Genomic DNA, 23254 nt, shown 5'->3' with positions numbered 1-23254 from the left:
CTGGCAGACTGCCCAATCGCCCAGTGGCAGGTAGGACAGGCTCAGAATGGATGGATGGATTTTGTAATAACACTACCTTATGACAGTAGTTACTACAATAATGAGAAGGAAATTAATGTATTAAATTTCACACAGATACAGTACATCCAGCAGTTCAAGTCTGCACAAAATTTCATTTCAAAAGTGAAGATAAGCAAAAGGAAAACACTTCCTTCCCTAGGACAATGCCAAGGAGCAAGGCTAATGGATGAGTGATGCTGGCTGTTATGAATAAATATATATCTCATGTCGAACCACTTGTAGCTAAACACATGAGCCTAAACAAACTGTTATCGGCATCCAGCCTGGTAGGTTTACTCTGTCTGCTGTGCTTGGTTTGCAAAGTTCCATTTAAAGATTCACTAGGGCGAGTCGTAATGGTGCAGAAAATGAAACCTGTAAATGAGTGTACCTGACTACACATTACTGCACACACTAGGCTGTCCATTAACGCATTCTTTCTGAAAGCTGCGGGACAGAAGGGTTTACTCCTGTGGCTTCTATCCCCTATTACAGCCTAATTGGGTCTTAATGGGAAATTCAAGACAGACTGGGTGGCGCTGCTTTGCCAGAACAGCAGGGGAAGCAGAGTGTAACAACGAAAGCAACGACGAACTCAATCACTAGGCTCAGCAGAGGAAGACCGCGATGGCAGCCCACAGCCAGGTGGTGTTACAGCACGTAGTGACTGGATGATGTAGTGTGAAGGATGCCCCTTGGTAACATGAGGGCCAACAGGATTTCCCAGATGTCCTATGCACAGACAGGGCGATTTTACATCAGCAGAAATGCATTAGATGCAAAGCAGAATTCTCTAGAATTATTTCCAGTTTGGTGTGCTTAGCTCCCAAAGCTATTAAAAGACATGTGTGCACAGTTTGTGACAACATGTGTGCACCAGTGGAGCTGTTAAAAAGGGATGGGCACAATCTGGTGTTCTCTTAAAAACAACAGCAGAGACACATTAACACTCCGACTGCACTTTATGATTGTGCAGAGCAAAAAATAGGAGACAGTTATTTTATCATCAGTTTTATTCTTTCTTAAGAGAAAGTACACGAACATTACTAACGAGCTTAAAACACACACTTTTATCTCATTAGTCTGTGCTTTTAATCAAAAGCCAGCTTTTCCTATGCTATGGATGGAAAATATACCAGAACAATTTACGCCAAGGTATGCTTTCATTTTGTTTTGAATTAGTGTTGTGTTGTTCTTTAATATATCCTTGTATCTTTAAAAACATTTTAGCATTTGCCCTTTAGTAGTGTGTCAGGCAGATTTGCATACGAGGCCATGGATAAAAAAAGACACAGAGCAGAGGGCTGATCAAAAGACCCAAAGCAGCCAACAGACAGTAATGAAAACAGAAGCATGGGGGGTCAGCGCAGTGATGTCGGCTAATTAGCCAGACTCTCCTGTTAATGAACAGCTTGGCAGGGTGAAACTGAACAGGGGTTTCCCGGCAGGAGAGGAAGGGGCGGGCAGAAGGGGATAATGTTAAAGACTGGGGTCATCCTAGACTCTCCACCCATGTTATCAACATGGGCGGCTGATGTCAAAGTATTGAGAGCCTAAAATCAAACCCTTGTTCCCTCCCTCAATCATCACAGTATGTAAACAAAACCTTCTTCTACTGTCAGAGCGCAGCGTTAATGTCAAGGCTTCAGGAGAAGTCTAGAATATATGCACAGTGCTGCGCAACAGTCTTGAGTCACCTTTCATTTCTTTATATTTTGCTTCCAAAGAGCCAGACTTTCTTTTTGGGGGTGGCTGTAGCTCAGGTCACCTACTGATCGGAAGGTTGGGGGTTTGATCCCTGGCTCCTGCAGTCTGCATGCCAAGTATCCTTGGGCAAGATACTAATCCCAAGTTGCTCTCCGATGCATCAATCTTGAGTAGGGATGGGTACCGGTATCGAGACCTCACACCAAGCACATCTACTGCGGGTGGGTTGCCTGTTATCGGACCCGGAGTTAGCAACATCCCCCAAAAACCCGAAGAGTAGAGTCCTGGTCCCTAGCCCTGCCAGTGTAGCAGATATGATGACGGATTTTGATGGCGGCAGCAGCCGTTCTTCTCTGTGTGAGTAGCTTAATGTTGTTCGTGTGAAAGCTAACCATGTTATTAAATTAATGCATGTAAAGTGAACTAGCAAACACCGTCGTAGTTACATGCTGCTGTCTTCTTGTTTGATGGCAGATACTCCCTTCACCCTGGCCAAAAAGGCTAAAATGACCAAAGAAAAAAAAAATGGAAAACAGCTAAACATGAGAGGTTTTTGGACAAAGTTTGTGTTCTCCATTCTTTAAGCACCGGTTCGAGCACCGGTTAAGCACCGGCACCGTTTCAAAAGTACCGGTTTGATACTGGTATCAGATAAAACCTAAACGATATCCATCCCTAATCTTGAGTAGTAGTACTCTTTGCTCAAGATTCTCTTAAGTAACTTCAAAGTTTTTCTTTGGACATTGGCTGCTTTCTTATTCATTTTCATTCTGCTTGCAGCTGAAACAGTAAACACTGAGATATGAATCATGCCTTAAAAAAAAAGCTTAAAAAAACAAACAAACAAACAAGGGGGAAAGAGCAAGTATGAATAAGTCCACAAGGACTGGACTGAAAATCATTGGCAAAAGATCTTATGAAGTTTTACATTTTCAAGTCCAATCAGTACGTACAGAGGAGGTCAGAAGAGCGGGACAAGAGTGTCTCCAGGCATCTCTAAAACACGGTGGAGGGTCAGTCAAGATTTGGGGCCACATTTCAACCTGTGATTTTTGAGATCTTTTCAAGACTGATGGAATTATGAACACAGAAAAGTGCCATCAGAATTTGATCCACCATTGCCACTTTGTAATGGCTTATTTTTTCCAGCTTGACAAAGATCCCAAACAAACTGCTATGGCAGTAAATTCAAACCACACAATGTAACACCATCAGTCATCAATTAGCCTCCCCAGACCTCAGACCTCAATATTAGTGTGGGCTTATCTCGACAGAGGAAAACAAAAGTAGTATCAATGAGATACACTCCTTCCTATCAACATGTGACTGAATTTTACAAATAAACTATTAGTGTAAACGTATTTCACCAACACAAATAATCTCTTTTCAAACACTTGTGAAATCGAATTGAAAAATTCACATTATTGCAAAAGTAGGACTCTAATTCGGTTGCTTAAGTGCATATTGACACACTGAGTTAAAGCCTAACTGCTTTCTTGTCTCTGACCTGGCAGTGTACTCACCTCCAATGCAGCAGACACTAACAAGAGAGGCTCCAGTCTACACTGAAACTGTGTTTTGTAATTCACAATCAGTTTCAGGCAATGAAAAAACAAGGTATTCACAATCAAAACACGACTGATGGTTTTATTCTTTTTATTGAGTTGTGTGGAAAAATATGGGCTGAGCAATCATCAAAGAGGCTGTGTGGTTAATGCTGTCCAACTGTATCCCACAGAGTCAAAAGAGATCCACCTGGTGTGACATTTGCAGCCAGTGAGCAGGAGTGGGGGTGACATGAGACACACAGATCATGAGCTCTGTCACATCTTTCCTTCAATTATCTTTTTTGCCATCTGTTCCCTTTAGGATTGAAAATGCAGGTAAATATTCCTGATATTTAGCATCGGATGATTATTGAAAACAGCAGAACTGTCTCACCTCCAGCTGCTCACTCACTCAACTAACAGTGTACGCTCACTGAGGGATGACATTTAAATTGGAGTTGGCAGGATGCTCCTGCTTTACCCAGTTTTTGACTTGTTATTTTCTACTTTTTATTGTTTTTTTCTTTTGGGGATTCACCTAATGCTATCTGCAGTCTAGAATGAAATGCATGTCGATTACATACATTAATCTACTGTAACTTAAGAAGTAATCACTCTAATGCGTTGAACTGAGATTTTCTGCTTAATTTCTGACCCCCTTTTTAAATTTCAAACAGCACTCTCCTCCGCTCTCATAACTAATTTTCAAAAAGTCATTGTCAGAGCTCTTTCACAGCACGATAATGACATATAATCAACATAAGCAGTCTGTGTTACTGTGTCACCTAATTCTGTCACTGTGGCCTTCAGCATTTAATTATATTTTACATCATGTTAATCACCTCCTCTCCTAAAAAAAAAAAAAACTGTATCAGAAAAACTGCGACACTCATTCATTACGCTCAAAAAAATGAGACACAGCGACGTTTAAAATACTTGGAGAATCATTTAAAGGCCGATTATGAGCAATGACAGCCATGACTTTATTTCCCCAGAATGTAAACACAAACACAAACTTTGTGAACACGTAGTGTCTATTGAACATCCTCACCCTGACGTTTATAACTGAGCGGTTACTAATATGAGGAGAGATTTTGATGAGAACAAACTGAAGCTATCATTTATCCAGACATTAGACTAGGCAAGGCTACTATTTTTAGCCTACAAATCACCACCCTGACTCCTCTTGGCCTTTCACTAAGCTACTCAGTGCTGAGAGGGAGGGCAGGTTGCTGCTGCAGCTCAGAGGGGGTTTTCCTCACAGTGTGCTATCTGGTAACACATCTGTCTGCTCCCAAATAACAGCTGAAATTTTTAACTGCTGTCTGAAGTTGCCATTCTGACAAGCTTTAAATTAACGACACCTATCACAGCACTTCTCTCTTTAGTACTGGTGCTATTTTTATGGTCACTCTTGGACAATATGCCGATAAGTTGTCACATCTTCAGGAACCTGTTCGTTAAACTTCTTATTTCCGTCATTATGTAACAGAGTTATGACCCCCATCGTGCAGAGTTGCTGTCTCTCTCGTCTGTCTTTTTAACTGATATATGTTTTTGATGTCTGCTGATCATTTGCAGAATCACTGTGAGAAAAACTGCGGTGTCTCATGTGGTATACCTCAGTGGTTTATGATGGTTCTATATCAGATCAGTCTCTACATGCTGGCCTTTATTGAGTTTGTTGATGCAATGGAGAAAAGGCATTTTCATAATGCAAGCGTCAACTGAGTCCAACCGTCCAACTGTCCTGTTGGGTCTGTTGCTTGAAGCTCATGGAAGTGTATACCTTGGACTCACTGAAGATACTAATCACCAGGTTCAATGAGTTCAAGATGAGAAATATGTGCACGTAACCCCAACGTTTTATTTTCTGAAAAGATGCGTTAGCACAAGAAAGTGTGATTTAAAAAATGTAAAAATGTGATTTGACAAACTTGTTTACTGTCAAGTTATTCAATCAGTTGATGTCTTCAGAGCATATTAGATTTTACCACATTAAAATTCAGCTCTTAGAATGATTTGAGAGTCTCATCAAAGTATCTGGAGCATAAATAAAATAAAATCTGGCCACAGGAAAAAAAAGGAGTCATATTGAGATCTTAATTTTCACTGTGTATAAAATCCAGATTTTTTAGACATCAGGACTAAAGCGTTTCAAAAACTCAAAAGACAAATTTACATAAAGTACTTTAAAAACAGAAATTGATAAAAGGAATTGATAAGGAATAGAGTCCACGTGTTGATTAAGGTTTTCAGTAAATGTCAACTCCCTCTTAATAACATAATAATAATAACAGCTGTTAAACTCTCTCCTAAAGTATCATTATGACATGTGTGAGTCCCCCGCTGCAAATCAGATATCTAGTGATGATTATTTGCAGTTAACACTTGTTGCAGTGAATAAATAGCCTGGAAGAGGGAAATATAACAACATCCAAGGGCTATTAAACTGCAAGAAGGCAGACAACACTGTTACTGTTTCATGGACGTGCTTTACATAAACGGTCCCTTTAGAGAAAAACCTAAAGTGAGACAGACTGAACAGAGTTTACAGCTCTGGCCTTAGAGCCCTATGAACAAGTTTTTCTGCTTGCCTTTTCACAGCTGGAGAAAGCTGAAGTCCCAGCTACCCCGCACACATGGGTCTATAGAGATGTGTTCGTTTGCAGGAGCTGGCTCATTGGTAGAGCCGTGCACACATGCTGTGCATGACATCCACAAGGTCAGAAGAGGAAGGGAGGGCGGGGGCTGTCACAGCTGTCACTTCGCCTAGAAGATGACTGCACTGTTTACTCCCTTCTATGCTAACCCTTCCTCCAAGACGGTCCAGGTAGGAAAAAAAGGGAAACGATTTTAAAAAAAGAGGACCTGCTGGTTCATTTGGTCATGTTGCAAATGCCAAAAGCCAGAATAAATTGGCTTATCGGCCACAGGCCATCTGTCAGGTACTTAATAATTAAAAGAACTTCACAAGATGTGTTCCAAAAAGTTATCTAATAGCCAAAGTCTTGGCAGAGTCTTTTTTCACTATAATGAGCCAGCTGACAGGGCCAGTAGCTTGGCTGTTCAACTCTGCTTTCTGCGCTCTTTGCTTTGTGGTTTGGATTGCAGGAAACTCCATAAAAGTTATCTTTTGTCTTTAAAATCCATTTAGTGTCTGCAGCTTTGTTTAAATGTGTTTGTGCATGAGTTTAATAAATGACTGGAGAAATCGAATGACATTCTTCTTTCTGTTCTTTGGCAGTACACAACACCAGGAAGTCCAGGAATTCATCAAACATGCCACACAGCCCACTGTGAAACATATTTTCATGGGGAAAGATGTTTTATTTTTACAGAATGTAGAGAATTTAAGGTGCTTCTCTAAATTCCTATTAGTATAACCTAAAACTTCAAAACTTTAAAATCTGCTTTTCCAAAGTCCAACATAAATAAGAGTATTCATAACTCGAAATTTAGTTATCTTTCTCGAAATTTCAAGTTATTTTCTCAAAATTTTGACCTATTAACTCGAAATTTTGAGTTAGCTCTGCCAATCAGTAATCTACGTGGAATGCGCACTCAAAACCGGATCGCAACAAATTGGCGCTTTTGAGAGTACGCTTGCTGATAGTAACGCCATGTGATTCAGCTAATAACACAAGGATTTCATCATTTGTGAAGCCACGCTGAAAATAATCAGAAATTTGTGTATTCATGACTGGCTGTAATAGTGGTAGCTTAGCTGTAGCATTTGTAGCTGAGGGCTTCAGCTTCCAGGTAACAAGGAAATGACGTCATTCACGTATATTACTGATTGGCAGCGCTAACTCGAAATTTCGAGTTATTAACTCAAAATTTTTAGAAAAGGAAGTCAAAATTTCGAGCTACTTTTCTCAAAATTTTACAAGTTAACAAGTCGAAATTTCAATAAAATAACTCGAAATTTTGAGTTATGGATACTTTTTTTTTTTTTTTTTTTAATCTCAGTGGCGGAAACAGGCTTCCCTATATAAGGCCAGAACAAGTCTATAAAAGCATATTTTTAACTTCAGATGAGGGGCGGCAATGGCTCCAAGACATTTTTTTTGCTTGTGATACAGTATAATGCATAAAATATTAGCTTTATATTATATAAATGGCATTCATTTTAAAGTGTTAGAAAATGAATCCATTATCAGCAATGAATATAATAATGATGGTTAATTAGTGAGTCCGTGTTCCTTCAAATGAAGCTGTCAACATCGAATGAATGGAGACGAAGCTTGAATGTATTATTCAGCTCGATTCAGCATTTTTGTTTACTACAAGCAGTTTGTACAATAATCACTTATATTACATAAGATCATCTTCATGGTGTCATGAGATAAGTGATTCATCATATACAAGATAAAATTACCACACCCATACCAGCCACAACGTCCAGACACATGAAATAAACTTTAAATGCTTATTGTCAGCTGTGGTTTATCTGGACCACACATAAGTGCAGAGAACTATATCGCAGTCTCTTGAGATGCAGGAGACGGAGAGAGCCGGCTTGACCTATCTGCAACTTCTATCGTTCTATTTCTGGCTCTGAGCTTCAGACCTGCTGCTGTTTCAGCTTCAGGTCTCAGTCTAACTGGTCCAATCTCAGTCTAAGTCCAACTTTAACACCCTCCCTGGCTTCTTATTCTTATATCTAGCAGTGGCATGCAGTACAACTATAGCTTGCCTTCCTGTTTGACAAGATATCAAAAAAAGACACGCCTTTACAATTATACACCGGGCAGTAGAGTCAATCTACTCTGAATGCAGTTTCCAATCACTCACCTTGTACAGATTACAACACATTAATATAATAACCTGGCTTCCAGGGTATCCATCCATCCATTCCTTTTCTACTGAGCATTTGAGTCTGGGTTGCGGATGCAGCAGTCTAAAGGCTCCAGTATACCTGCTGTGTCGGTCGCTTTGCTGACTGCCAGTAACATCGTCAAACACCCACATGTATTTATGCTCACGGTTACGGCGCAAATAGCCATTGCACTATTTTGCAACATAGATGTCACCACTCAGACAATACCACAACATCAGCACTGACTCTGAAGGAGAGGAAGTCAAAACAAAGTTCATTTTTTCAAACTGTAGCAACATCTACTTCCGTATAATCTGTTAATCTCTGACCTTCTTTATTGTTATATCATTGAAACGGCAGTAAATCCAACCGAATCAGACAGTCCTGTCTTCAAACCAGCTGTAGCTGCAACGGTGCAAAGGACCGGGTTACAAAAGTCAAATTTGCTTTAGGAGACCCTACCACGAACAAAAACCACTGACAACATAGCTCCGGGGCTCACCGAGCCACACAATCCCCTCAACCATCACAAGATGGCAAAAACAGGTGATGAAAAATTAAGATTATATTAAGAACTATAGATTTCCAGTCTCACAATGACATGAGGTCTCTAAGAAATGATTTTCAGTTTGAAATTAAAAAATAGCAGTAAATGCCTCAAAGACAAGAAATCAGTGTAAAATTCTCATTTTGGGGGACAAGCCTGACACAAGCAGTAGGTAAAACCAATAGTGACTTTTTTGTTTGTTTTTATATTTACAGTCATTTCCTGCGAAAACTATGCACTGAGCTGACAGAGGGTCATGAGCAGTCCCAAGTCTCCAATATGCTGGCTATCAGTCATACTTAGAACAGTTGGAACACAATTGGGTATCAGACACTTAATCTAAACAAAACACACAGGAACTTTGAAATGATACAACTAAGAAATCAACTAATTAGGAAGTCATTGCACGCCTTTGCTCATGTGTGAGTCCACTCTGCACTTTTAGGTATCATGCTGGCACTCCAAAATCAGAGGTAGCCTTGAACACACTGTGTGAAAGTGGCTACTGATGGAATGTGTTAGTAAGCGTGTGCTTTGAAAATTTCCAAGTGTTTGCTTATGCATAAAAGTCAGTGTGTACTTGTGCATTATGGAAAAAAATTGCATCCATATGTTTACGTTTTAGAGGCTGTGTGTGTGTGTGTGTGTGTGTGTGTGTGTGTGTGTGTGTGTGTGTGTGTGTGTGTGTGTGTGTGTGTGTGTGTGTGTGTGTGTGTGTCTGAGGTCAAAGGGACATAAATTCTTATAAGTGTCAGGGGTTGCTGAGTGGATGTGGAGAAAAGGACTCAAACGCAGGACTCACGGTGAAGATTCAGGGTGTTTATTGTGAGGGACGAATGACGAAAACAGGAGATGGCTGGCTGACTGACTGAATAAATGGCTGACTGATCTGAACTTGGAAGGCAAACATGGGGCATAGACAACATCAATGACGCGACGCCGACCAGGAGAGAACTGAGGACTTAAATACACTGGCTGAACAATGACTGATAGGTGACAGGTGAGTGAGCAGTTGAACACAATTGAACTAACGATGCATGGAATAAGAACTAGAATATAATGCACACAGAGTAACGTTAACACAAAACAGGAAGTGGAACGTACAGAGGATAAACAGTGAACATGAACTGAAAATACTGGGTCAACGACCCAGAAACCCTGACAATAAGCTGCGTTTCCCATCAAAACAAACAAACAGGGACCACTAAGTTTTGTGAAAGCCAGTGAATCCCCAGTGTCTTGAATATAGTTATTAATATGCAAGACATAGATTTGTGTATTGACTTTTCTGTGTTGCTTGTGTTTACTAAAGGAAGCTTGGTGGTTTTTAGACATGACTTGAAGGTTGTTGCTTTCACTTCTACAATAGAGGATTAAAAAAATATTAGAGGCATAAAAAATCCAATGAAAGATACCAAAGAACATCACTGCAGTGAGAACAGTGTTATACTGTGCAATTCTGTGTTGTTTAAACTACAATTAAAGTGTCACATAAGGCAGTGTGTCTCTCTCTCAGTGGACTGTTCTGTGGACTGCTTTGTATGCAGTTAACAAACTGAACAGATCCACTGAGATGCAAACTGAAGCTGCACCTTGTTAACACTATATCTCCTCAATGTGAAGAGGAAGCAGGAAGTCTTTAAATGTCACTGATTCATAAGTAAGTAAAATTTTATTTATATAGCACCTTTCAAGATAAAAATCACAAAGTGCTCCACAGAAGCTAAAACATAAAAAAACAAAAATCAACCAAAAGCAAGTTTAAAAAGATGAGTTTTTAGCTGTTTTTTAAAAGCGACCACAGAGTCCACAGATCTCAGGCTCAAAGGGAGAGAGTTCCACAATCTGGGGGCCACAGTTACAAAAGCTCTGTCACCTCTTGTTTTCAGCCTCGTGTGTTGGACAACCACCAAGCCCTGGTCACATGACCTCAGGGACCTGCTGGGAATGTATGGATGTAAAAGTTCACTTATATATGTTGGTGCTTGTCCATGCAGAGCCCTGAAAGTCAAGGTCAAAACCGTAAAGTGGATTCTGAATATAACGGGGAGCCAGTGCAGCTGAATCAGCAGGGGTGTGACATGGGAATACTTGGAGGACTTGGTCAGAAGCTTTGCAGCAGCGTTCTGAACAACTTGCAGCTGCTCCAAAGAGGCTTTACATAAACAAGTAACAAAAGAATTACAATATTCCAGACGAGATGAAACAAATGCATGAATGACAATTTCTAATTCGGAGCGTGATACAATGGGACTCAGCTTAGCAATGTTTCTCAAGTGATAAAAACAGGAGCGAACCAGAGATTATACATGAGCATCCAAAGTAGGAGCTGAGTCAATAGTAACACCGAGGTTCCTGATAGACGGTTTGGCAAATGCAGCAAGTGGACCCAAGTTTTCCATAACAGTAGGTACAAAATTTTTAGGAGCACAAACAAGGACTTCAGTCTTCTCCTCATTTAGTTGAAGAAAGTTTCCAGCCATCCAACCTCTAATGGAGTCTATGCACTTATGCAAAATCTGTAGCTTGGAAACATCACGGGGCTTAAAGGAGATATATAACTGAATATCATCTGCATAGCAGTGATACGAAATGTCCTTAAAAGTGCTCAATAAAGGAGGAAGAGGAAGTAAATACAGCAAGAACAATAAAGGCCCCAAAACTGAACCTTGTGGCACACCATAGGCAAGAAAAGTAGAAGAGGAACTGTACTTAGAGGTAGCCACAGAAAAGGATCGTTCATGCAAATAGGATTCAAACCAGTCCAAAGCAGCCCCTGATATACCCACCCAGTGTCTCAGCCTATCTAGCAGAATATTTTTATATAAGGATATAAAAATATTATTATTACTATTATTGATCATTACCTGTAATGTCCTTTATTTAACATAATTGTTTATTAGCCTAACTAACACTATTTGTTAATTAAACTTTAAAAAAAGGTCTCTTTATAAAAAAGAACAAAAGAGCTGTGAGTGCAGGGAACACAGTATCGTGTGGCAGGAAAGCCAAGACTATAAAATGTTTTTAACCATGAAGCCCAACAACAGGTCCCTGCCAACCCACATTTTTCACCTGGGGATGTTTGTGGTTCAAAGCATGTACAAAGCCGACAACCAACCAACACCTCAGTTGTGTGCAGCTGCAAACAACCGTTAATGATCTCTCCACAAGTTCACCTATGGAAACCTTTACAGCTTTGACTTCTAGATAGATGCTGTTGGCCAAATGTTCTTTTTCTTCTTCAAAATAATGAAAAAAATAATGAAACTTAAAGAGACTTAAAGAAAACCCAAAAAGTGAAAAACTGTGAAAACCCAAAAAGAAAAGACAAATTTAAAACACCAGTACAAATGTGGCATAAAATCTGCAATTAATCCGACAGGAAAATATGATAAAAATGAGTCACTCATAAAATTAAAACTTAAAAAAGTCAATAAATACATAGAAAAGAGGGAATAAAAACCGTTTTATTATAAAAACAAACCAACTTCTTTGAAGACAGTCTAAAAATATTATCTATGGTAATATAGAAAAATTTCAATGTTAGGCAAAGGGCGAAGGATGAGACATTATCTCTTCCGTTGCTTCACTATAAACTTCCTGTTCAGCTACTTTAAAGTGTTAGCTGTCACTTTCTCACATATGTTATGTCTGAACATCTCATTAAAAAGTGCAAACGGTTTGCATGCTTGGGTTTGCATGTGGTGAATAACAATCTGTGCGCTACCTGTAGTACAGGCTCTTATTTAAAAGACATATTAGCATCTAAATAATGTATTTCTATTACAAAAAATCTACTACTTTAAAGATCCTTTATGAACATATATATGTCATAAACTCTAAAAACTGATTCTTTGAATGATAATTTGTGCTCTCACATTTTACAATAATATGTGTTCCTTAACCGAAATTGAGAAATCCAGAATGAATATGCAAATACACTTTTTCTGATGTAATCAGCCATTCAGATGGCAACAACCCAGTAGACATGGTCGATACTATTGCTTAATGGGGAACAAAAGTGATTTAAGTGACTTTAAACTTGGCGTGGTTGTTGGTGCCGGACGAGTTGGTCTGAGTATTTCAGAAACTGCTGATCTATTAGGGTTTTCCCCCACAGCCATCTCTACGGTTAAAGAGAAAGGTGAGAAAAAGAAAAAATGTGCTGTGAGTGGCAATTTTCTGGGTGAAAATGTCTTGTTGATGTCAGGGAAGAATACCAAGACTGCTTCACACCAACACAACAGCAGCAGTAACTCAAATAACCACAGAGATATGCAGAAGAGCATCTCTGAACACACAACACATTGAATGATGAAGCAGTAGAAGACCACATCTTGTACCACTAATATGAACTGAGGATACAATTCACACAGAATCACACCTGCTCTGATGAGTCTCAATTTCTATAAGGTAAAGTATTAGCAAGGTATAACTAATAAACTGAGTGTTTGTCCTACTTGACTTAATATATATATCGTCCAATATGTACATTCTGTGAGTTGTGATTCCATGCATCCCTCACACTGATTCACCCATGAAACTCAGATCTAGGGGAACACGGAGAAACTGTACTTGCAGGTTGGTAAAACTCCAGAAAGGCTAACAGTTAAATTTAACCACCCTTTGAAGAATTGCATGCCCCATTCTTTTGTTTTTATTTGTTCATATGGTCTAAGGAGCTTGGAAAGAAAGGCGTCTGGACTTCTTTAAGTTGCTTGAAGACGTTTCACCTCTCATCCGAGAAGCTCCTTCAGTTAATGGATGAGAGGTGAAACGTCTTCAAGCAACTTAAAGAAGTCCAGACGCCTTTCTTTCCAAGCTCCTTAGACTACGATGACCTGGATGACTGAGAACCTTCACAGACATTTGTTCATACGGTTTGAGTTATCCCAAACATCAGTTATACGTCAGCTAAAATGCCTCTTTGATTCACCACACAGAAAATAAAAGTTTCTTTTAACCATTCCTTACTGTTTGTGTGTGCGTGTGTGTGCAGGATGTGTGAAAAACAGTGTAGGTGTGAGCTGTGACAAATAGTCTGCATTCACTGTCAAGCATCAGTCTTTGAAATAGTTCATCGACAGCTGCCTGTGTTGAAAGGTCAAGCGGATGACAACAGAGGATTTCTGAGTTTAGACCCAGTTTATCCCGCAACAGTGGAAATTCAATGCCTCACCAATGTTGCAATAGGAAGATATGCAACAGCACCTAGCTCAAAGGCACTTGGGTACTTACACCCTTCTGCACCACCTCCCCCCAGCAAACCCTAGATCAAACCTCTTTTTAGACAGGCACGTCACAGACCATTAACATGAGAGACTCCCGATCCGTTCATTAGGATCCCAGAGAGTATAAATACCATCAGCAGGCAGCCCAGGGGACTCTCATCTATCACTTCACCCATCATTCAATAGTGGAAGCACTGACTGATATTTCTTAAGATGCAAACCTAAAGTCTCTTTTTCCTTACAACTGTACAAACTTGCAGTCAGTACTCATTGAAGAAATAGACATCAAATGAACTTAAGCTTCATCTTAAAAGAACAAAATTAAGCCACATTTGGCAGAAACATAAGTACACTCATATCTGATCCAACATATGGATATATCATTTAAGACATGACCACATCAGATGGCATTTAATCCAGATATGGCACGCCTAAATCACTTAGCATTTTTGAACAGATAAATATTAAGATTTAGGTCTGTGACTCCACGGTTCAGAACATTTACTTAAGTCATCTGTGGCCCTCTGCACAATACACAATTCCAGCTAAGACTATGTGTCTAAGAATTACTGAACTTAACAGAAGCATTGTACCTACTTGAAAGACCAGATTTTCAATTAATCTTCTTTCGTGAAGAATCAAACTGTAATACATTTACTTGCTCTTGAGTTTTCACTTAAGCAACACAAATACAGCGAAAGAAAACATTTATATTCCTCTTTTCATTATTTTCACATATTTTATTGTGATCTGTAACGAAAACAGTGCTGCTCACTTTGTATCCTTTTGCTGCTGTGTAACATTCAAGCTATTTACTCTTTGCACAGATGACAATCTGAGAGCCCTGAAGCTAGAATTTAATAGCTCTTATTATTTGAGCATTCGGCAGACAAGGCTAACGATAATGTGACTCACATCATACAAATCAAAGCATTTGAATGCGTCTCCCTCTTACTAAATATAACGAATTTATATTGCTGGCATGCATCATGTCTTAGCAGGAGCATCCAATATCTGGAACGCATCTGCACACACTGACAGTCACATCTGACCTTTACCAAACGCTACCAGATTCACATTAACCTCCCACATGTCTCACATGTCTACGCTTATGTTGAAGTTAAAAGTTTTTTGTCTGAAATAAAAGGGCACGCACGGTGCAGTGTTGAAAGAGTATTATGTCAACTCACTTTTTATGCAGTGTCTCTGATGCATAAATCTGGAGTGAGAGGCAGTTGTAGACCTGCTGAGATCCTCTCTTCAGCTCTATAAACTCTCATAGCAAAGACCATGGGAACTCGGAACAATCTGTATATGGCTGTGTTCAGAAAGAAAAGCTTGAAGTGTAAATAGCATTTTGAGTTATGAGGACAATAAAACTTTTATATACACTTATAGTATCAATGAGAATAACATTGTGTTTCTGTAAGCCCACATATTTGTTTATATTAGCTTGCATCCCCTCAGGAGACTTAATTCCTTTTCAGGTCCAAGCTGACAAAGTTTATGAGCCTCTCTTCTACCAGATAAAGAACCCGCACCAAGGCATAGCCAACAAACATTCATCTATGGCAAATGGTCAACACTGTGAGGGACTGCATATCAACAGCCTCCTTTAAATGCACCACCAGCAGCATACAGAAAAGACGCATCCTGGATCTTAGCATGCCTATTTGCTCTACGCTCGAAAAACTGGATTAAATCGTGCTGATTGAACACAATTTAATCATGGCACTCATTTTGATGTAATTAAATCAAGTATAATAACCCATTCCTTAACATGTAGTATCTTTTGCCTTTTTTAACAGCAATTTGTTTGTTTGTTTGTTTGTTTTAAATAAAATAAATTCTGCGGAGAAGACAGCAAGAAGCAAAGCATCCTCCAGCAGATATATATCCAGTGCATCTTTCAAATAGAGAAGTATGTAGTAGTAAATTACTCCAAACAGACCTTAAAATCAAATCTTGGAGTGGGCTTGGCATTTTCACAGAGCTTCATGGTGTACTGTCTGCTTTATTATAGAGATATCATCTCTCTTTTCCGTTTCTCTATCCGCCCATCTTTTCTCTCTCCTAAATTCTGCCTGCCAACCCGTGCTCCCTAGAGAGTTGGTTACATATTGGTACCAACACCCTCGTACCTCCAATTCTATTATGGGATTCCACGGGGTTTTACAGCAGTACGAATTCTCACTGTACAGTCTTAAACAGAGGGTTTGAATTGCCTTCAGAGTAAACTCTATCCTGTATTGTTGATATATATTGGACCACTAGTTTCTGAATGTTTCAACTATTATGGTCCAACAGTGATTTGTCTTTGCAGGCAGAAGCCTCACACTTTCCTACTTCTCTGATTTCTCATCTGCTGCAGTCTCATTGCTACTGGCTGTCGTGCAAATTTCAGATGACAAAGTTTACAATCTGCAAGCCGAGAGTGACTTCGCAGCCAGCAGCATTTCCGAACACCTCGCTCGAGTCGTGGGGCTGATCCATGGTAACGACTACAGCATGGTGAGAGAGGTCAAACTTCACTGGACACACTGTGTGAGCAGAGTACATTCTCTTATTCCCTGTGAAAGGAAATGAGTAGCTGTGATGCTTCTCCTCACATGTGCCCACTCCAATAACCGGCCAAAGACATAATACTATCTGGCATTTATGACAGTGTGACTTTATCTGCACATCTTGTGTGTTTGCAGGCATGTTTGAGTCTATAATAATCTCATTTTGCTACAGCAGCGCAGCCCGAAGAGGTCTGCAGGACATGTCAGCATCCACACACCATAATAAATTCAGTTCAGTAAGCACAACTAATCAGCATCAAGTTTCCTTGTGACCGTGTCCCTTTGGAAGCAGTGTATGTGCCGAGGTTTGCACAGGGACGTGTGATAAAAAACATGTGCTGGGATTCAGTTCAGTAAGGAGTGGGAGACTGATTTTTTTTGTTTGGATTTGGGGACTTTTAAATAAAGCTAATCGCATATTTCACCTAAAGTTCAAATCTTTGTCCAATCCTAATTTGGAGGGTCAGTTTTATCTAAAAGTGAAAGGTCTATGTTAGAAATTTAAACACTGCTACACTGACCTGTGCAATCCCTCTTACCACCCTTCACCATCCCAGTCTGTGTCAGTCTGACCAGTTGTTGGGAGTGACGACAGTGGCGACAGGTCAGACTGACTCTATCTCTCTCTAATTCTGAGTGGTGTGTCTGAGGTATCTGCTTAATTGCAATTGAAGACAGGTGACCCGAGGCAGCGCAAAGTCTCATCAGCTTTAATTTGTCACACTAAAAGCTTCTACAAATACCCAACTGTGCCACTTCAACCATGCCACATAACAGTCACCGCTATGATTCGACAAACTGCATTCAAGCCACCTGATCTACACTTGCTATGCAGCATTTGATTGCTCCTATACTGTTTCTGTGCTCACTTGTTGCACATCCACCACTTCGAGCCTTGGGTCTTGCCTTTCACTCGTTGCTTGGAAGGGGAAGGAACAGATATGCTTTTTAAACTTCCAAATACTTTTATCCCTGCCAGTTTGGATATTTTTGCAACATTTCCATCTCAAGCTCGCCTTTAGTCCACAGTTTCCCCCTCTCTGCCACTCAGAAGATGTGTTTAAGTGAATTTACAATGGATTCACATCTTTGCACCAGTAGCTGGCTGAATGGTGAAATGGCAACTGCTGGGCCAGAACAGGCCTGTCTAAAAGAGATGGCCAGCACCCTTGCTGGAAGGAAATGGACTAAAAATACAGATGAAAGGTTCCATTGCCTGTGACAACCCAAGATGCCTGTGGCACAGATGATGCAATTTAGCTCCACTCCAGTTTAATCTTGTTTTCAATTCCCAAGCAGAGTCCTTGTAATGAGACATTGTGTGTCCCAAGCCTTGTAACCACAACACCTCTTTTCACCCACCCACTTGATTCTGCCAAAATCTTCTCCTGTGTGATCTGTCATTTTAAACATTAGCCCATATTAACCCCAACAAAGGGCTGGTAACACCTTCTAGCTAAACATTCTTTTGTGACTTACATTTTCCTATACAGGTATGGTGATTAAAAGTGAAACAGGGGGATATCGTGTACGTGCATTCCTTCTCGACCCTTACGGGATCGTTGGTTCCGTGTAAAATGTTTTTTTTAAAAAACACTCTGCCTGGCTGCAATGTAACCCTCAGGTCAGTTCTGTCTGTTTCCAAGCAAATGAGACATAAAGGGCACTGCGCTACAGCCTAACTATGTTACTCTGTCACAGCTATCTGTGCACTGAATTACCCCAAGGGGCTAGGTGTCTAAATGCGTGTGTCTGTGTAGGTAAGAAGAGGGGCAATCAGCACAAAAAGATTTACAAATTGCCCCGGGGTCATATGTGCTGCTCTGGTTAAGTAGACATCAATGATGCAGCAACATCAGCCTCTCAGTTTCATCTGCTGAGCCCCTGTAGTGAAACGAAGAGCGCTTGCATTATTGATGGTCTTGTCTTGTAAGGCAACAAAATTACTTGAGCTGCTGGTAAAATTACACCAGTCAGTCATACTGAAACATTTAGTTAAACTAAGTGCTTTAATCTGTCTTATTGATACCAGCCTGGAATTTGCTTACACCTGATACCTCACCACTTTCCATTTGTGTATTATACACCAATTAACCAGACGGTAGAAATCACTTACTCAACATTATGTAAGCCCCCATGACTGCTATCTAAACACTGCGATTGGTCAACACATGAACCCTTGAACTATGAAGGTGTCCTGTGTTGTGCCCACACCAAATCGAGTATCAGCTTGGAACTAATTTAGCCATTTGATCAGTAAGCCTGTGGCCTGAAATCAAATCTTCTTTAGCTAACCTCTTTCAAGCTGGTAGGTGAATTCAGTTTTGGTTATTTCTTTATAGACAGAACTCTCAAATTTAATCTCATATAATACCACTGGCTATACTGTAGTAGATTATCTGAATACTCTACCTGGCTGATGGTAAGTATAATCCTATCTGCAGCCTGCCGTACCCTTAAAACACACCCTGCAGCTGTTGCTGTGAGGAATGCATTCATGGTTATACTGCCCCATCAATTCAAGGCTAAACACTAACAACGCGTTTGCTACTAAAAAGAACTAGTTGGGCACCTTAGTGCGCACTTTGTTTCTTCCAGGAAGGGAGTTATAAAACATAGACATGAGTCATAAAATGCAGGTAGCCTAGATACAGCAGATCTTTGGGATATTTGCTGGCTATGGGAGTTATTGCCTTCCTGGATTGCACGCCTAGGAGGCAGAAAGCCATGTAATATGTGTGGTTGCCCCTGGCAACAGTAGTGCTACTGTAAGTGCACAGAAATGTATATGAAAAAGAAGCACCAAGTATTCTGATAAGGGAAAAGACAGCATGCAGTTTTAAAGGATTTGGTCTTTGGTGGTAATGTTTTTTCCTTAAATTGTAGAATTACAGAGTCACGCACTTCGCTGCATGAACAAACGGATCAGAATAATTCATAGTCACGGTGTTCTAAGTAACACCTTCTTTTATTGCAGTGGATTTCTGTGTATTAGGACCCCTCTTAGGAGCCGTTCTGTTAGGTAAGTATACAATATCTTTTACAATTACCTTAAGAGCAGGAGTAACTATGATAAATATAGTGGCATTTAAGTAAAAGCATGCCATTACCTTGGCCTACAGAAACACTGTGAGGAATATTGGGAGTAATTTTTGATCAGGATATTTTCTTCAATGTGCATATAAAACAGTTACGTAGGACTGCTTTCTTGCATTTGCACAATATCTCTGAAATTGAAGTCCCAGAGTGACACTGAAAGGCTAGTGTCATGAATCGCTGTGCGGCAGGCAGGAGTAGGACCCAAAATGCAGGACTCACAGGCACGAGGGAATGAACTCAAAACTCAGCTTTATTCGCTGGCAGAACAGACATATAAACTAAACCAAACTGGGAAACCATAAACTAAGAACTCACAGAGAGACACACAGGGAGATCCACACAGCAAGAGGGACGACGTCACGCTGAACAGAGGGAGACGCAGACAGAAATACACAGAGGGTTAACGAGGGGAGTGGGAACACACGGGGAACACAGGTGACACTGATAATCATAACGAGACAGGGCGGGGTGAACTGAACACTGACGGGAGAGGTGAAACAGGAAGTACAGAGGAGAGAGAGCACGAGTAGAACACCAACGTAACGGGCAGGGGAGACATGGAATAAACACGAAAGGGGACGAGGGCTCATAAATACATAGAGGGCACACAGGGGGAAGAGAGAGCACGGGGAGAACTTAGACATGATGGGCAGGGGAAGCGTGGAATAAAACATAAACATACAAGGAAACTAAGAACACTGGGCCAACATGGCCCAGGACCATGACAGTACCCCCCCCTCAAGGGCTGGCTCCAGACAGCCCAAACACAGAAAAACAAAACCAAACAGAAAACAACCCAGGGCGGGCGGCGGGGGCCCAGGACGGAGGGCTCGGAACAGAAAACAAAAGAAGAGCACAGCAAACACCGGAGCCCAAGAAAATAACCCAAACACAGAGCAGTTCAGGGGGCCGACCGTGCGCAAGGCAACGGCGGAGACGTGGAAACAGTTCAGGAGGCCGGCCGTGCGCAAGGCAACGGCGGCGACGTGGAAACCGTTCAGGAGGCCGGCCGTGCGCAAGGCAATGGCGGCGACGTGGAAACCGTTCAGGAGGCCGGCCGTGCGCAAGGCAACGGCGGCGGTGAAGGAGACGACGGAGCAGTTCAGGAGGCCGACCGCGCGGGAGGCGGCGGCGACGATGACAGCGCTGGTCCGGGGGCCGGCCGTGCGGAAGGCGACGGCGGCCACCCAGGAGAAGGCGGTCCGGGGGCCGGCCGTGCGGAAGGCGACGGCGGCGGCTCCCCAGTGTCAGGCGTACTGGCCGAGGCCCGGTGGGCACAGGACCAGTCGAGACGGGACCAGGCGAAGCACAGGCTGAGGCTGCAGCAGACGAAGGCTCTGAGGAGGCTGCAGCAGACGAAGGCTCTGAGGAGGTTGCAGAGGCAGACGAAGGCTCTGAGGCCGGGCCAGGCGAGGTTGCAGAGGCAGACGAAGGCTCTGACGAGGCGGTCGCAGATGGCGGCTGGACAGGCTCCTCGGGCCCTCCAGCGGAGACAGGAGGCTGAACGGGCCCCTCGGACCCTCCAGCGGAGACAGGAGGCTGAACGGGCCCCTCGGACCCTCCAGCGGAGACAGGAGGCTGAACGGGCCCCTCGGACCCTCCAGCGGAGACGAGGAGGTGCTGGCCGGGCTCACTGGAACCCCCAGCGGACGAGGTAGATGGCGGCGTGGGAGCCACGGAGTCCTGGATGAGCTCATCCGAGCTTCCAGCAGGAGCTGATGTAGAGCCAGAGAGGATAGGGACCCCGGGCTCAATGTTAAGCTGGCTAAAAAACCGCACTGCTACGGGGAACTGGGCCAAAGGTTCAGGTGCGAGCTGAGCTGCTGGACACACGGGGACCTGAGCTGCTGGACACACGGGGACCTGAGCTGCTGGACACACGGGGACCTGAGCTGCTAACGGTGGAGAAGTAAATGACTGCACAGGGGACTGAACTGATGTCTGTAGTAACGGTGGTGGTGAGAGTGGAGTAGGTGGTGGAGTTAATGACTTCACAGGGGAATGAACTAGAGGTAGTGACGGTTGTGGTGCTGGTGGTTGAGTGGGTGACTGTGCTAAAGGAGGCTGCACTGGGGACAGCAGGGCTGCAGGAGACTGCACTGGGGACACTGGAGACTGCACTGGGGACACTGGAGACTGCAGTGATGGTTGTAGTGGAGGTGTAACGGGTGAAGGAGTGGCTGAAGTGGCTGTGGGTCGGACGGCTAGTGGCTCAGCTACAGGGTATGGTAACGGCAGGGCTATGGGTTGAATGACTGACTGAGTAGCAGCCTGAGTGGCTGGGTGTAGTGACGGTTGTGGTGGAAGAGAAACAGGTGGTAGTGTGGATGATGGAGCTAAGGGCGACTGAGTGGCAGACCGAACTGATGACTGAAGCGATGGTAGAGGTGAAAATGGAGCGTGTGGTGGAGTTAATGGCTGAGCTAGCGGGGACACAGGAGACTGAGCTGCGGGTGGCGGCGAGGGAGCTAACTGAGCTGCGGGTGGCGGCGAGGGAGCTAACTGAGCTGCGGGTGGCGGCGAGGGAGCTAACTGAGCTGGAAGTAGCAGCGAGGGAGCCGACGGAGCTTCTGGCAGCACAGAAGGTGAATTAGAAGGCCGAATGTCCGGCTGTGGGGTGGCGCGTCGGCGGCGTGAATGCCGTTTCTTTTTTGATGATGGCTCTGACGGGCCGAGCGGCTCCGCATCCGGCCCTTCAGGCAGGTGGGTAGTAGCAGCTGGGGGATGAAGGTGGAGCTCGTTGCGGATTAAGTCCTGTTCGAGTGGGTGGAGCGCACTGAGTAGCCAGGGAAGACCAGAGATTAAACGCTGTAGTTTGGTTTCCACGGCGCGGCGAAATTCCTTTCCCTCATGTTCGAGCCACAGATGCAGGAGTTTTTCCACGGAGTAGATAATGTCCAGACGCAGTTCTTCTGGTGGGTTGAGTGCTGCTGGGTCCATATCTGGTGACGTCGTACTGTCATGAATCGCTGTGCGGCAGGCAGGAGTAGGACCCAAAATGCAGGACTCACAGGCACGAGGGAATGAACTCAAAACTCAGCTTTATTCGCTGGCAGAACAGACATATAAACTAAACCAAACTGGGAAACCATAAACTAAGAACTCACAGAGAGACACACAGGGAGATCCACACAGCAAGAGGGACGACGTCACGCTGAACAGAGGGAGACGCAGACAGAAATACACAGAGGGTTAACGAGGGGAGTGGGAACACACGGGGAACACAGGTGACACTGATAATCATAACGAGACAGGGCGGGGTGAACTGAACACTGACGGGAGAGGTGAAACAGGAAGTACAGAGGAGAGAGAGCACGAGTAGAACACCAACGTAACGGGCAGGGGAGACATGGAATAAACACGAAAGGGGACGAGGGCTCATAAATACATAGAGGGCACACAGGGGGAAGAGAGAGCACGGGGAGAACTTAGACATGATGGGCAGGGGAAGCGTGGAATAAAACATAAACATACAAGGAAACTAAGAACACTGGGCCAACATGGCCCAGGACCATGACAGCTAGTTCATTGATTTGTCACTTCTAGGCTGGACTACTGTAATTTCTTATTACCAGGATGTCCTAAAAACTCCTTCGGTTGACCCAAAATGCTGCAGCATTCTCAGAAATCCAGAATTGAACCAATCATTATCCTTGAACAATCAGGCTCCATCT

The 23254-nt window shown here is 42.6% G+C and overlaps 2 protein-coding genes across 5 annotated transcripts in view; both read right to left on the bottom strand.

Moving 5' to 3' along the window:
* prkcaa (protein kinase C, alpha, a) overlaps nt 1-23254 on the bottom strand; it is a 153396-nt gene that overhangs the window by 65136 nt on the left and 65006 nt on the right. The window lies entirely within an intron of this gene.
* On the bottom strand, nt 712-23021 carry LOC146708088 (uncharacterized). The gene is made up of 2 exons (XM_085460701.1): nt 20958-23021; nt 712-792 (listed from the first exon to the last, which is right to left on the bottom strand). Exons 1-2 carry the CDS (start codon nt 22518-22520, stop codon nt 712-714), a joined length of 1644 nt encoding a protein of 547 aa, XP_085316827.1. The 5' UTR covers nt 22521-23021.

The sequence above is a fragment of the Copadichromis virginalis genome, linkage group LG6, assembly GCF_057382275.1.
Source record: "Copadichromis virginalis isolate Kocher_CV1m ecotype Utaka linkage group LG6, C_Virginalis_male_GT1.1, whole genome shotgun sequence".
Taxonomy (NCBI): domain Eukaryota; kingdom Metazoa; phylum Chordata; class Actinopteri; order Cichliformes; family Cichlidae; genus Copadichromis; species Copadichromis virginalis.
This window is presented reverse-complemented; position numbering and strand designations above follow the sequence as displayed.